This window comes from Myotis daubentonii, chromosome 1, assembly GCF_963259705.1.
Source record: "Myotis daubentonii chromosome 1, mMyoDau2.1, whole genome shotgun sequence".
In the NCBI taxonomy this organism is placed as follows: domain Eukaryota; kingdom Metazoa; phylum Chordata; class Mammalia; order Chiroptera; family Vespertilionidae; genus Myotis; species Myotis daubentonii.
This window is the reverse complement of record NC_081840.1, coordinates 54,365,886-54,382,921: the sequence shown is the minus strand read 5'-3', so window position 1 is coordinate 54,382,921 and position 17,036 is coordinate 54,365,886. Positions and strand designations below refer to the sequence as shown.

Here is a 17,036-nt window from a genome sequence, read left to right as displayed (position 1 = left end):
CTGCATGGGGTGACCAGGCCAGCAGGGGGGTTAGTGAGGGACGACCAAACGACTGAACAGCAGACTGCGAGGGGCGACCAGGCCGGCGGGGGGGGGGGGGGGATTGGAGGGGGGAGTAAGGGGCAACCAAGCCAGCAGGGGAGGGAAGTTGGGGTGACCAGGCCAGCAGGGGGGCAGTTAGGGGAGATCAGGCTGGCGGGGGGGGGGCAGTTAGGGGCGATCATGCAGGCAAGCAGGTGAGCAGTTAGGAGTCAGCAGTCCCGAATTGTGAGAGGGATGTCCTCTGGATCAGGCCTAAACCGGCAGTTAGACATCCCCCAAGGGGTCCTGGATTGGAGAGGGTGCAGGCTGGGCTGAGGGGATCCCCCCCCCTCCTGCACAAATTTCATGCACTGGACCTCTAGTACACACATACACACATACACATACATGTATATATGTATATATTTTAAACTATTATTTAGTAAAATAATATTTTTATAGAAGTTATATTAGTAAAATAAGTTTATATAAGTTAAATAAAAATGAAGAAATGCTAGAAGTGAGAAGAAAAATAAAATGTATAAGTCAACAAATGTTTACTTCTAATTAAGATTTGATATTACCAACTCTAACACTGAACATTATATCTTTAAAAAAACAGGACTAGAGAAGAGGAGAATACTTTCCATTGAAGATATGAAATCTTCAATATGAATATTTTATTTACCTAACTGGGCAGTAAGGACTCTTTTATCCTTTAAGGGGAAAAATACATACATACCCATAATTTCACATAATTTTGTCTATTATCTAAAATATATAAAGCCCAGAAGGGCAAGATTTATCTAACGTCTCAGTTTCCCTTTCTACCGATGGAAAAAGAAGTGGGTTTATTCTTTTTCAGTGTCAAAATTCTATGAGCACATATCTAACAAGAGTCCTTATAAAGTGCTTGAGCCTGGCAGGCGTGGCTCAGCGGTTGAGCCAGGAGGTCGCGGTTTGATTCCTAGTCAGGGAAAACGCTCAGGTTGTGAACTCAATCCCCAATGTGGGGGTGTGCAAGAGGCAGCCAATCAATGATTCTCTCTTATCATTGATGTTTCTATCTCTCTCTCCTTCTCCATTCCTCTCTGAAATCAATAAAAACATTTTTTAAAAAGAACACGACCTGAGTAGCTCCACAAGCAGCATATCACATCAAAGGGAGGGCTCCGTCCTATCTGGTTTGGCTCAGTGGATTGAGTGTCAGCCTGAGGACTGAAGGGTCCTGGGTTCCATTCTGGTCAAGGGCACATGCCTGGGTTGTGGGCTCGGTCCCCAGTGGGGGACATGCAGGAGGCAGCAATCAATGATTCTCTCTCCTCATTGATGTTTCTATCTCTCTCTCTCTTTCCCTTCTTCTAGGAAATCAATAAAAATATATTTTAAAAAAGGGAGGGCTCATCAGGCACCGGACCCTGCTGGGGCAAGTTCTGCTTTGTGGGGTCAACCCTCACATAGCAGCTCATACACTGTGACAAGGTTAATCCTCACAGTCAGTGAGCCTGAGAGCCAACCCTACCCATGAATGGGCCAAGAGCAATCAAGACTAAACTACAACAGGAGGGCTCATCTAACCTACAGAATGTACACTTCTTGGGTCACCCAAATAAGGTGAAGGTTCCATCAAAAAACTATGAAAACTGCCCAGCTGGTGTGGATCAATGGTTGAGCATGAACCTATGAACCAGGAGATCACAGTTCGATTCCAGGTCAGGGCACATGCTCATGGGCTCGATCCCCAGCAGGAGGAAGCCAATCAATGATTCTCTCTCATCATTAATGTTCCTATCTCTCTCTCCCTCTCTCTTCTTCTCTGAAATCAATAAAAATATATTTTTTAAAAAGATCAATGGAGCAAAATAGAAAGTCCCAAAATAAACCCACGCCAATATGATCAAGTAATATTTGACTGAGGCCAAGAATATACAATGAGATAAAGGAGATCTATTCAGTAAATGGTGTTGAAAAATTGGACAGGTACATGCAAAATATAAACTAGACCACCTTCTTACACCATATATAAGAAAAAACTCAAAATGGACTAAAGATGTAAATGTAAGACTCAAAACCCTTAAAACTAGAAGAAAACATAAGGGGTAAAATCTCAGACACTTCTCTTAGCAATAGTTTTTCTGATAATTTCCTCTGGCAAGAGAAACAAAAGAAAAAATAAACAAATGGGGCTACATCGAATTTAAAAGGTTTTGCATAACAAAGGAAACCATCAACAAAATGAAAACACAACCTACTAAATGAAAAAAGATATTCACCAATGATGCATCCAGTAAGGGTTAATATCCAAATTTTATAAACAACTTAACACCAAAAAAAACAAATAATCTGGTTAGAAAATGGGTAAAGGACCTGAATAGACACTTCTCCAAAGAGAAGAAATAGAGGGCCATATGACATATGTAAAGATGCTCAACATTACTAATCATCAGAGAGATACAAAGTAGAACTACAATGAAATATCACTGCACTCCTGCCAGAAAGGCTATCATCTATAAATCAACAAACAAGTGTTGGCAGGGATATGGAGAAAAGGGAACCCAGATGCACTGTTGGTGGGAATGCAGATTGGCGCAGCCACTTTGGCAAGCAGTATGGAAGTTCCTTAAAAAATTAAAAAGGAAACTGCCTTATGACCTAATGATTTCACTTCTGGGTATATATCCAAAGACACTCAAAACACTAATTCAAAGGAATATATTCACCCCTATGTTCATTGCAGCATTATTTATAACTAGAGGCCCGGTGCACAAAATTCTTGCATGGGGGGGGGGTGGTCCCTCAGCCTGGCCTGCACCCTCTTGCAGTCTGGGATCCCTCGGGGGATGTCCGACTGCTGGCCTAGGCCTGATCCCGTGGCAATCGGACATCCCTCTAGCAGTCTGGGACCCCTCGGGAGATGTAGCAGTGCACCAAGCAGCAGGTGGCCGGGGGGAAGTGAGCCTAAGCCATCAGTCAGACATCCCCTGAAGGCTCCCGGACTGCGAGAGGGAGAAGGCAAGGCTGAGGGACCCCCTCGAATGCATGAATTTCGTGCAGAGGGCCTCTAGTATTGTAATAACTATGTACAGTGCCAATTCAGTACTGGAAATACCAGTAGGAACACTTTGTAAAGTATACGACTGTCTAACCACTATGCTGTATACCTGAAACTAATACAAAATAATATTAAATGTAAACTCTAATCTATAATATTAAAAGCATAATATGCTAATTAGACCAGATGTCCTTCTGGACGACCTTCCGGACGAAGGCAGGGCTGCAAGGGAAGCCTGGGTCCTGGGTGCCAGAGGGAAGCCGGTGCCAGCAGCCGGGAAGGGAAGGCCTACTCCTGCATGAATTTTGTGCATCGGGCCTCTAGTACAATAAAATTAAAAAACAGAACTATGGTTTTCTATTATCAAAACCACAGCCAATGCCCTAGGCAGTTTGTCTCAGTGGATAGAGTGTCGCCCTGCAGACTGAAGGGTCCTGAGCTCGATTCTGGTCAAGGGCATGTACCTCGGTTGCAGGCTCCTCCCCTGCCCAGGCCATGGTTAGGGGATGTGCAGGAGGCAACCAATCAGTGAGTTTCTCTCACATTGATCTTTCTCTCTGTCTTTCCCTCTCTCTTCTTCTCTCTAAAAATCAATGGAAAAATATCCTCGAGTGAGGATTTGAAAACAAAACAAAATAAAACAAAAAAAGCCACAGCCAATACTAACAAATCACCAAGTAATTTTGAAGTAGGAGGTAATTTTTAAGTGTTTTCATTATAAAGATTTGGATGTTAAAAATTTAACATCAGAGCCTTTCCCAATAGATTTTCTAGGTTTATACTAATGCAACTTATAAAGGTAAATGTACATTCGCAGGTTGTTATTTGGTCCAGTAGCAGGATTTTAGATTAGTATCTCTCCAAAAAGCCAAAATGAAGATATATATAGACACACACACACACACACACACACACACACACACACACACACACACACACACACAGTGCTGGGACCACTTTTGCCAATGGAGTTCTAGAGTCCTTCAGGCAAATGCCTGGCCCTCAAAACAGAGAAGGGGCCTCTAAGCATAGAAGAGACATGCAGCCAGGGGTCTAATCCATTAAGCCTTGTATGTAATCTGTGTAATGTTTTAAACCCTGGGATGATACAAGACTTGATAGCACACAATAGGCAAGCAGATACTTAGTGATTAACCCCTCTAGGCCTGTATATCCTCATCTATAAAAGAGGGATGAGTCTCCTCCGTGGGAAAGACTGATTAAGAGATTTGCATGGAGAGCAGGGCCTTATACCTGGAGCATGGGAAGTATTCGACACATCAAAGTTGGTATTATTAGAAAAAGCAGAATATTTTGGTTATCTTTTCCCCTAAATTAATAGCCATGCTCCTTTATATAGCATTTTAAACAGCACTAGGATTTCTCCCAAGTCAATTTACAACAAAAGTAGAATATAAGAGGGCATTTTATTGTAGGGGGTGGGAGGCAGGGAGACAATAACACTTACTTATCCAGTTCCTGACATTGAGGAAACTTTGTTCATTTGTCAGATCAAAAAGCAGAAGAAATCCCATAGCATCTCTGAAGAATGCTGTTGTCAAGCTCCGAAACCTAGGGACATAAAAGCAGACTGATCACCTAAACCACGGCCCTGTTCCTGAAACATAAAGCCTCTCACCATAGTTCATCAATAACAAATTAGATGTTTAATAACGTGCCATTGTTTATAATAACTTCACATTATACATGAAAGTTATAGCTCTTAGTTATACTAGATTTAGTGAAAAATGTGATTATAAATGACAATTTAACAGTATAAAGTTATGAGTATAATCAATATTAGGTATCTCACAAAATATAATAAATAGCTATCTAGAGCAAGAATAATTGAAAAAATTCAGACTTTTAAAAATGCCAACAATTATCAAAAGTTATACTTGGAACATTCTTCTAAAATAAAAATAACCTATATCAATGAAAAGAATTTTTTTAAACAAATTAGGTGCTGACATTCCAAAAGTACATAAGACAGTTATTTGTCACTTCTGTAAGTTTATGTATTAACAGACCATGTGATTCAAAAACCCAGCCCGCTGGACAGGGATGACAGAACTAGTTCATGATCCTTTAGTATCACCCAGGAATTTATTGTCCAACTGAGAGTTAATTAGACCCAAACAATGGAGCTTGCTATGTATGTTTTCCTTGTCCGGTGAAGGTTGGCTTGACTTGACATTACAATGTGTTTCATGACCTTTTGATTTCAATCTCAGGAGTTAAGGTGGTAGTAGCAATGACTCAGTCCCTGTTCCTTTTTGGTACTTTCTCTTCCAAGGCTTTATCCTGCCGTCTCCCCTCTCTCCCTCCACCAGTCCTATTCACACCTCTTACTTTGCCTTTATACAAAGCCTACAATGGACAGACACAGGCTCCAAGGAAGAAAATACTGGTATGAATTTGTCATCTAATCTTCTAAGCTTTCTCAAATATTTTTAATCAATATTTTTACAAGAATAGTTCTTATCCTTAGAGATACATACCAAAATAGTTAGGAATGAATAATCTGATATTTGGAATTTGCTTAAAAATAATTTGGGAGAGGGAGTGAATAGAAATGAGGGGCATACATAAAATAAGATTGGCCACAGCTTGATGACTGTTGAAACTGGGAAATGAATACATGAGTTCATTATATACTTGAAGTTTTCCATAATGAAAAGTTTTTAAAAAGCCTTCAAAGAATCTGAGAGAAAAATCTGAAACCTTAGCTAACGAAAAGCAATTTTACATCAAGATTCCATGTGGCTAATTTTGGTTAAGCAACTCTGACCATATGGATTAATTCCAACCAGATTTTCCACTCGGTTTTCAAGAATAATACAGACAGGGGTGGGCAAAAGTAGGTTTGCAATCGCGAGTCCACGAAAGTGTATTCTTGTATTATTATTTATTAATTGTATATTTTCCCATACGAATAACTGTAAACCTACTTTTCTTCTCCCCTTTATACCTCTGTGGCTTTTGTGTGGCTGCGTAAATAGCCAAGGTCAATGGAGAAAAGTGTATAAGCCTTTTAAAAATGAAGAAAACAAAAAAGAGACCATAAGTAAGGTTGATCCATTTTGAAAAAGATTCATTTTTTCCTGTGACTTTGTATGAAATAAAGCCACCATTAGCAACTCAGACTGACAAATTTCCTGCTAATTTGGCAGCATGGCTTATCCAGGTGCAAATGACCTGATCAGCTGGCTTCTTCCAGCTCGGGTCCCTGTATGAAAAGTGTAGCTGCTTTTCCCTTTCCTCCAGGACGAAGCACATGCATAACGGAGGACTTCCTACCTCTCCTGCCCTGCTGTGTCCCATAACTGCAGGTGGATTCTCTGGCCTCTGCCCACGGCTCCATCTGGCCCATTGGCTCTGTACACCTACAACAGCAAAGTAAAAGAGAGAGAGAGAGCTTTCTGAGACCAGTGAACTCTTCTTACTTCCGTATTCAGTACAACTATAGCATAAACCTCTAAAGAAAATCCCATGTGGAATATAACCTTGTTTGTATTTTATCCCAAATAATTATCTTTAGGTAACACAATAATTTGCATGAACATGTATATATACATCATATATCTTTATAAAAATATTATGAAAATATAAATAATACATAATTTCTGTAACATAATAATTAGCTCACCTTTCCTCAAAGAACCCTCAGGTCATGCATTTCAAAAAATATTACCTTTCTATGACTTTTCCCATCCTATCTTTAAAAATACTCTCAAAACAATTTTATAGGCAGTACCTCTGAAACTCTTTCTCCATACAAGCAATGAAAACATCAGTACAAACTGTCAAAATCAACTTTTTCAGAACTCTGAATATCAGTAAAAATAATAAGCTTTGTGCTATTTTCACTTATCCTTTACTCATCTCCCCTTTCCTGGCTCCCAGTAGTCCTGAAAACCAACATATACATAACTATGATAACTGTGAAAACCATCAGTATAACAGCAGTGGAGGCAAAACAGGTTTGGAGCTGCCCCTAAAATCTCATCCCCAGAGAACTGAAAGCTGCGTGTAAAGCCCCATTCCCAGGCCCGGTCTTTATTTTACCTGCCTCAGAGCTGGCTCTATGAGAATAACCCTATCCCTTGGGCATTGTTGAAAATAATCAGCATCAAGTATTTAACATTACAGTTACCAAAGGCAAAAAAAGCCAGTTGGGGCTAACAAAAAATCTAACCAAAAAGACTTAAAAAAAGAAAAAACAAAACAGGAAATGAGATGTCTAGACAGAGATTTGAAAAGCTCCAAAATATTCCTTGTTATCTATTAGGCCATGCTCATGTTTAGGGCTATACATATGCCCAGGAAACATCTGAAAAAGCCCTAAGCTCACTCCTCTGGCTGACCTTGAGGCTCTTCTCAAGCATGAAGTGAAGGCTAAGACAGATTTATAAAGCATCTACTAGAGTATTAAGCACATGTCACAGCACACACACATATACACAATGCAAGCCCTATCAAAATCTCAACTAGATTCTTTGTAGAAAGTGACAAACTGACCTTAAAATTCATATGGAATTGCAAGGAATTCAAAACAATCTTGAAAAAATGAGGACTCATACTTTCCAATTTCAAAAGTTACTACAAAGCTACAGTAATCAAGATAGAAAAGTACTGGCATAAGGATAGGCATATAGTTAAATAGAATCGAATTGTGAGTTCAAAAATAAACCTTACATTTATTGTCAACTGATTTTCAATAAGAGTGCCAAGACCACTCAATGGGAGATAAAATAGTCTTTTCAACAAATTGTGCTAGGGCAATAGGGTATCCACATGCAAAAGAATGAAATTGGATCCCTATTCATACTAAGCACACACACACAAAAAATAGCTCAAAATGGATCATAGTCCTAAATGTAAGAGCTAAAACTATTTGCATATCATATATCTAATGAGAACACTTATCTAGAATATATTTAAAACTCTTAAAATTTAACAAAAAGATAACCAACTTCAAAATAGATAAAGGCAATAAAGAGTATATTTAAATAAATAGACGAGGAACCTGATTAGACATTTCTCCAAAGACAATATACAAATGGACAATAAAGCACATGAAAAGATGATTGCTCAACAACATTCATTAGGGAAATTTAAGTCAAACCTACAATGAGATACCATTTCACACCCACTAGAATGGCTTTCATCAAATCGATAATAACAAAAGTGGTGAGAATATGAAGAAATTGGGACCCTCTTATATTTCTGGAAATGTAAAATAGTGCAGCATCTTTGGAAAATTTTGGAAGTTCCTAGGCATATGCATAAGATATTTGAAAACATAAGTCCTCACATAAGAGATATGATAATAAGTCCATGCACAATATATATATATACAAATGGACTTCATATATATATATCATTCATATATGTATATATGAATGTTAATAGAAACATTATACATAAAACTGAAACAACCCAAAGGTCCACCAACAGATGAATGGATACACAAAATGTGGTACGTATATAAGTACAATGAAATATGATTTGATCATAAAACAGAATGAAGTTCTGATACATGCTACAACTTGAATGATCCTCAAAAATATGCTAAGTGAAAGAGGCTAGACACAAAAGGCCACATATTGTATGATTCCATTTATATATGTCCAGAATAGGCAAATCTTTCCAGAATAGACTCATGGCTGGGGGGAGGGGAAATGGGGAATGACTGCAAAAGAGTATGAGGTTTCTTTTCGGGTTGATGAAGTGCTCTAAAATTAAATAATGGTGATAGTTGCACAACTGTAAATATACTAAAAACCACTGAATTATACACTTTAAATGGGTGAAGCTTATGTTAAGTGAATTATATCACAAGAAAGCTATTTTTTAAAAACAAGGTTATAAAATGGGAATTAATAAATAAATATAATCACATATATATATTAATTCTACCAACTATATGTCAATATTGAGACTTTCATAAAGATCCTATTATTACTCAGTGGGTCTGAGTCTCCTGGTAATGGAAGAAAACACCTATGGTGGGTAGAAGGGAATGAATGCTTCTGTCCTGAAGCCAGGGGCGCTGCATCTTTCCCAGGTAGAACATGTTCCATGGCAGGGTCTTTGTCATTGATCTCCTGACTACTTCCTGACCGGATTCATGGTAACAGTCAATTTTTTAGCAAGAAATATAGTCGATGGAAAAACCCATCTTCATTCCTCTGCAACTCTGACACAGCGACTTCCTGCCTTCCCCTCCACCACCAGAATATTTTTTGGTCGTGTGGTCCTTTAAAAATCAAAAACAAAAAAAAGAGCCTCTTGCCCTAGTCGATTTGGCTCAGTGGATAGAGCATCAGCCTGTGGACTGAAGGGTCCTGGGTTTGATTCAGGGCACATGCCTGGGTTGTGGGCTTGATCCCCAGTTGGGGGTATGCAGGAGGCAGCCAATTGATGATACTCTCTCATCATTGATATTTCTGTCTCTCTTTCCCTCTCCCTTCCTCTCTGAAATCAATAAAAATGTGTGTATGTGTGTTGTTGTTGTTTTTAAAAAAAGAGCCCCTTCCCTCATCATTCTGCAGAACTTCTGTTTCCCTTGTTACTTCCCAGATCAACACACACCACCAGCATTCCCATTCCTCTTCCAACCACACCCTCCTGTCAGCAGCGAGTTCTGCCACTTAGTGTCCACGTGGGATTGCTGAGGCCTTAATTAAGAGAAAAGTCATTAAGAATGACATCAAAGGTGGAAAATATAACAGATAAAATAGGGGTATGAGGGACAGGATGTTTTGTAGGCTTCAGAGCAATAACTGTGGACTTCAGATGGAAGCCAAAAAGGTATCAAGGAAAAATTAAAAAGAAGCTTCACTTTTACTTTGTCTACTTAGTTATATATGAATTGTCCCTCAGCACAGCCTTTTAAATCACATTGCCAGGATTAAATATAATACACTTTCATATGTACGCTTTAATTTTTTAAAGATTTTAATCAATTTTTAGAGAGAGAGGAAAGGAAAGGGAGACAGAAATATTAATGTGAGCAATACATCAATTGGCTGCCTCCTGAATGCCCCCTACTGGGGATTTAGCCTGCAACAGGGCATGTGCCTGGGCTGGAAATCAAACCACCAACCTTTTGGTACATGGGATGGTGCCCAACCAACTGAACCACAGTGGCCAGGGCTGTATCCTTTAATTTTAGATTCCAACCTTTGTTGCCCTAATTCCTACAAAGTAAACTAAACAGACAGGCAAATGTGGACTCAGAGATTACATTTTTACTTTTATTTTTTTAGAGATTACATTTTTAGATAGGAGGCCATAGAACTTACCACTCTCTTTTCCCTGAAATCAATGCCCACTGTTGTGATAAATTTGGAGTTGAATTTGCCATCTGTGTACTGGTAAAGTACACTGGTCTTTCCTACTCCAGAGTCTCCCAAAGCTAAAAACTTGATGAGGTAATCATAGTCTCCATCAGACATAATGAAGAACTCTGGTTCACCTGCAAAAAACAAACATTACAAAATATTAGACTTCTCCATACTTTAATATCCAGGTCAACAAGTACGTCTATGTAACACCTATATGCCTAACAATTCTGTGAGGAGAGGATTAGATATTGTTCACTGACACCTAAAGACCTCTTGTAGTAATTTGCTAGAAGAGTTGCTACTGAAATAGTAAATAACTAACAGTTCAGCTTAAACTGAATATAGTACTCTTAAGACAAAAATTCCAAGTGAGAATGATAATTAAGAAGGTAATGGTCATTGTCTTATATGCAAATCATTTGAACAAAAATTAATGAGAGAGAGAGAGAGAAGAATGTTACAGGAATAATAACAATTCTTAGAGCATAAGTGGTTCCAATTCCTCCCCCAGCTCTACTTTTTCAAAGTCTCCAAGTGCTGGATCCTTGACTTGTCTTGCCTTTTACTTGGACATCTAGGCAATTTCACTTATCCCATTCATTTTCCCAGGCCATTATAGTTTCTTCAAAGACAATGCTAAATTAGCAGGTAACATCTGGCTTGCAGCTTTATTATTATTATTATTATTATTATTATTTTATTTCTTTTTTTTAATTAAATCTTTATTGTTCAGATTATTACATTTGTTCCTCTTTTTCCCCCCCCCATAACTCCCCTCCTCCCATTTCCCGCCCCACCCTCCGCCCTCACTCCCCACCCACTGTCCTCATCCATAGGTGCACGATTTTTGTCCAGTCTCTTCCCACATCTCCCACACCCCTTTCCCCCCCAAGAATAGTCAGTCCATTCCCTTTCTATGTCCCTGATTCTATTATAATCACCAGTTCATTCTGTTCATCAGATTATTTATTCACTTGATTCTTAGATTCACTTGTTGATAGATGCATATTTGTTGTTCATAATTTGTATCTTTACCTTTTTCTTCCTCTTCCTCTTCTTAAAGGATACCTTTCAGCATTTCATATAATCCTGGTTTGGTGGTGATGAACTCCTTTAGCTTTTCCTTATCTGTGAAGCTCTTTATCTGACCTTCAATTCTGAATGATAGCTTTGCTGGATAAAGTAATCTTGGTTGTAGGTTCTTGGTATTCATCACTTTGAATATTTCTTGCCACTCCCTTCTGGCCTGCAAAGTTTCTGTTGAGAAATCAGCTGACAGTCGTATGGGTATTCCCTTGTAGGTAACTGAGTTTCTTTCTCTTGCTGCTTTTAAGATTCTCTCTTTATCTTTTGCTCTTGGCATTTTAATTATGATGTGTCTTGGTGTGGTCCTCTTTGGATTCCTTTTGTTTGGGGTTCTCTGCGCTTCCTGGACCTGTAAGTCCATTTCTTTCACCAGGTGGGGGAAGTTTTCTGTCATTATTTCTTCAAATAGGTTTTCAATATCTTGCTCTCTCTCATCTTCTGGCACCCCTATAATTCTGATGTTGGTACGCTTGAAGCTGTCCCAGAGGCTCCTTACACTATCCTCGCATTTTTGGATTCTTTTTTCATTTTGCTTTTCCGGTTGGATGTTTTTTGCTTCCTCGCATTTCAAATCATTGACTTGATTCTTGCGCTCCTCTGGTCTGCTGTCGGGCGTCTGTATAATATTCGTTATTTCAGTCCGTGTATGCTTAATTTCTAGTTGGTTCCCCAATATAAGATCGAGGGTCTTATTAGTTTTCGTGTAGATTTCATTAAGTTTATCGGCAGCTTCTAAACAGTTCTTGAGAGACCTTAAAAGTGTGGTTCTGAACTCTATATCTTCCTTTGACAATTTTGTCCTGTTTCTTTGTCTCCGCATTTTGTTATGCTTCCTTGGTGCACCCCCTAGTGGTCTTTGTTCGCAGTCTTATAGTTAAATCTTGATTGTTGTAGCTAATTCCAGGGAGGGTTTGACCTCCAGGCCAAGTGGCTATGAGAATCAGCTGTGTCAGCAGTGAGAGAACTTCTGTCCTCTAGGGAGGTGCTAATCTAGCCTTTGCCTGAGGCTATCCGGCAAAGGCCTCTGTGCAGGGCTTGGGCGGGGCGGGTCGCACAGGATCAACAGGGTGGACCGGAGAGAGCATTTATGGCGGCTCTCAGTCCTGTCCCCAGGGGCTCTGCCTCTCTGAGTCCCAGCACCCGCTGCAAAGCTCAGAGAGAAAGCTGCACTCGCTCTGACCGAAGCCAGACAGTCTCGCTTCTCCCGTTTGAGTCTGGGTCCCTAAAGACTCGCCCGGATCTGGTGCTCAGAGTCTGCGACTCCCTCCCGATTGAAAACAACAACCGCGCCCTCCGCCGCCAGCCCGCTCCGCGTACTCCGCACCTCAGAATTTGACTTCAGCACTGCGCCTCCTCTGAGTGTCCGTGTGCATTTCTCTTTCCTCCTAGTTGTAGGACTTCCACTCAGCCAGCGTTCCTGTGGTTCTGGGTGATGTCCCTTCCATTTTTTGGTTTCACTTTTGAAGTAGTTGTTCAAAGCAGCAAACTCCGGCGTTAACCTATGCCGCCATCTTGGTTCTCATTATTATTATTATTATTATTATTATTATTACATGACACATATTAAATCAGACTTTTCTGGACTCTCACTGCTTACTTGGAAACTGAGTTCTAGATCAGAGCAGTCACTACACAGAGACCATAATTCACAACAAAGGGCTCATTGACCTGTTCTTGCCTTGATATTCTAACAAGAAATGCTACCTATTCAGCTCTTTGATGTTGACTAACACAAAAGTCCACTTTAGAGAAGAAAAATTATTTTTACCAACAAGACCTAACCATGCTTATTTTTTATCCAATGCAATCAGCACTTTTCATGATTTTTTATTATCCTCTAAATAGATTCAAACTATTCAAAATGTCAGTCTGTCTAAAAATGTAGTCTATCTCCCAGGAAGGCTTCTCTTTACCCTCCCAAATCTAATTCCAAGAAATCCTTCTGAAAATTAGAAAAATAATCAGCTATCCCATTACCACTGACAACTCTACTTGCCCATTCAAACATACATATTGCCCCATCCACACACACATCAGATTTCCTACCTTAGATGCTGCTGATTTTCTTCTCATTGTCTCCTTTTCACCCAGCCCCATACCCAGAAACTTTACCAAAATTCTCAGTATGTCCTATAGAATTATTTCCACAGATCCATGAAATTAATAAAAACTCAGGCAAGGACATTCATCGGTTCTGAAGGTTGCCACCCCAACCCCATCCTCAATTTGGTGACTCACTTTATGCTCAAAAATCCTGATTGCTGAGACCCAAGAGCTACTCCATGTACTTCCTCAGAGTGTCTGAGTGCAGACTAACTTCACATTCAGATACGGCTGGTCGGTCGATAAGGGCAGAGCCTCTACAAACATTCATAATTCTGTTTGCACACTATAAAGAATGACATTTTACAGATGATGGCTTTCCCATGCCATGGTTTCTGTATTCACAGGTATAGGCTGCCAATATTAATGGTATATAACAGAATTCTTCTCCAAAAGATGATCACTTGGGTGCAAATAAATATTCTAGTGTATCATATCGCAGCATCTCACTTGGCTCCAAGTTATTCAGAAATAAGAGCTAAGAATTGAAAAGTAGATCCAGTTAATGTTTAACCATTTTGGGGGGTCCCCCTCAAAATGAATGAGGAAGCAGAAAGCAACCCAAAATTCTGCAATGACAGTGATGCAAGAAGACACTGTGGCTGCCTTATTTCCTCTTTACATTTAATTTGAAAAAAAGTTGGTCATTTCTAAAAGTATGTCTTTATGTAATTTAAGGTACAAAAGAAAATGCTGTCACCAATGGTATCACTATTCTAGAATTCTCTAAACCCACTTGAGTGGAATGTAAAGACAGATGAAACTATCTCTGTTGCATCAAAAGTTAATGGTATCATGGGAGAAGAATCACACATGTAAGTCTACAGATGATCTTCGTGGGTTTTGTTTTCTTTTCATGCTGATAGCAATACATAAGTTTGTTCCTAAACCAAGCCATCAAAAAAGAAGTGTTAATAAACCAAATACTATAACTGAAAGGATAGAAATGCCAACATCAATATTCATCATAGTTTGCATTCTTCAGACTGTAACTTTAGACAATGATCTGCCTTATCTGAAAATAATGTTCAGACCTTTCATTCTCCTGGCTCAGTTTTCTAAAGGATAAATAGAACTCAGAAAGGTTAATTCATTTGCACAACCAAGAATACAGGTCTCCTAACTCCAAGCTCAGTGTCCATTCTAGCCCAAACTTTGTGTCCATCACTCACGTTTTTACAAATGCATGTTGGGCTTAAAAGCAACTAGATGTAGCCCCAGCCAGTTTGGCTAAGTTGTTAGAGTTTGGCTTGCAGACTGAAGAGTCTGTGGTTCGATTCGGTTGAGGTGCATGTGGGAGGCAACCAATCTGTGTCTCTCTCACATCAATGTTTCTCTCTCTCTGTCTCTCCCTCTCACTTCCACTCTCTCTAAAAACCAATGGAAAAAATTTTCTCAGGTGAGGATTAACACAAAAAAAGCAGAGCTGGGTTGAGTCCCCATGTTTCTCACATACCATCTACCCACATTCAGGGGATTTAAGCCTTGTATTTCATGTTTCCATTCTATGAAAAAGAAGATAACATGCACTATCGCAAGACATTGTTCTAAGGACTGAATGGGATACTATTTTTTAAAAATATTTTTATTGATTTCAGAGGGGAAGGGAGATGGAGAGATAGAAACATCAATGATTAGAGAGAATCGTTGATCGGCTGCCTCCTGCATGCCCCCTACTGGGGATCGAACCTGCGATGCAGGCATGTGCCCTGATCAGAAATTGAACCATGACCTTCTGGTTCATAGGTCAACGCTAAACCACTGAGCCACGCCGGCCAGGGTGAATGGGATACTCTTTGTGGAATGCCCAGCACAATGCTTGGCATATCCTGGGTACTCAGTAAACATTAGTGTATTCCTTTCTCCCCATTATGGACAGAGCAGACTGACTCTGAAGACCTAGAACAATTTCTGAAATTGCCACTGGGAAGCTCAAAACATATATTTAGTACTACTTTAAATGTTTTTATTTTATTGTTATAGAAAGAAAGAATTCAAGGAACCATGACCTGGAATTGAACCAGCAACCTTTCAGTACATAGGATAATGCTCAGCCAACTGAGCAACACTGGCCAGGGCTCAAAATGTAAAGCATGAACGATTGCTGACTGGCTCACAACAGTTTGCTGAGTCAACAAGGATCACTTTCAAACTACTTTTTTGGCAGGTTCAAATGATTTTCCATTCATTTAAAATAGATATGTTAATTCAAAAGTTATGACCAGCTTAAAAGCCGATTCAGATTTGTATGAAACATGGCAATCTGTTCTAACAAACTCATACTTGTTCAAAATAATTTGAACGGTTCATACTAATTCAGAGTGAAAGAGTTGAGTAAAAGAGGTTCTACCTAGAAAACCATCTCTGACTGATCTAAAACCACCTTGGTTAAAACCAGACAATCAAAATTATTTGGGTCTGGGTTTTGTTTCTTTGTTTTATTTTTTGGTTAATTCTCACTCAATAATATTTTTCCATTGATATTTTTAAGAGAGAGTAGAAGGGGAAAAGAGAGAGAGAAACATCGATGTGTCTCTCTCACAATGATTGGTTGCCTCTCGCACATACACAGACCAGGGCCAGGATCAAACCTGCAACCCAGGTATATGCCCTTTACCGGGAATCAAACCAGCAACCCTTTTGCTGCACAGGCCGAGGCTCTAACCACAGAGCCACATCAGCCAAGGCTATTTGGGTCTGCGTTGTTGTTTTTTTAATGTATATTTTTTATTGTTGATAGCATTGTAGATGTCGCCCACTTACCCCCTACCCCCTTTACCTCCCTCCTCCCAGCCACTACCCACCTCCCCCAGGTCTTCACCACACTATTGCTCATGTCCATGGGCTATGCACATGGGTATATAAGTTCTTTGGTTTATCTCTTCTCGTCCACCCACTCCCACATCCAAGTATGTCAGTCTGCTCCATGTCTCCATGCTTCAGGTCTCATTTTATTGGTCAATTCATTTTGCTCATTAGATTCCACAAATAAGTGAAATCATGTGATATTTGTCTTTCTCGGATTGGCTTATTTCACTTAGCATAATATCCTCCAGGTCCATCCAGGCTGTCCCAAAGTGGGTCTGGTTTTGATAGCTCAAATTGCTTCAGACTGCTTTTACCTAGCTCTCATAAGTTCAGATCCGGAAAAGCAGGTTCTGACTGGCTCACAGAAGGTTTGATTGATTCAGACTATATTTTACTGAATCAAGCTAGTGCTGACCAATTAAATCCACCTCTAGCTGGGTCATACTTGCTCTAATTTTATCAAACTGCTTATAAATAGTTCAAGTCATCTATAAAATGGTTTTTACTGGCCTACACTGATAAAAATTGGTTTAGAACAGTCCAAATTGACAGATCAGATGTTCAAACAGTTCAAGACTAGAAATATAACATAATAAGAAGCAGCAGCAAAAGCA

General features: G+C 39.5%; 1 protein-coding gene across 6 annotated transcripts in view; it reads right to left on the bottom strand.

Moving 5' to 3' along the window:
- The window catches only part of RAB27A (RAB27A, member RAS oncogene family), a 71,513-nt gene that overhangs the window by 15,454 nt on the left and 39,023 nt on the right, over positions 1-17,036 (bottom strand). For 4 of the 6 annotated variants that reach the window (XM_059700648.1, XM_059700675.1, XM_059700640.1 and 1 more), the window contains 3 exons: positions 10,384-10,556; positions 6,374-6,459; positions 4,542-4,645 (listed from right to left, as the gene is read on the bottom strand). In XM_059700648.1, coding sequence (XP_059556631.1) covers positions 4,542-4,645; positions 6,374-6,459; positions 10,384-10,536 — 343 coding nt within the window. In that variant the 5' untranslated portion in view covers positions 10,537-10,556. Of the gene's footprint in view, positions 1-4,541; positions 4,646-6,373; positions 6,460-10,383; positions 10,557-13,557; positions 13,688-13,749; positions 13,877-17,036 lie in introns of those variants that run through there. The other 2 variants (XM_059700665.1, XM_059700686.1) reach the window with 2 other exon arrangements.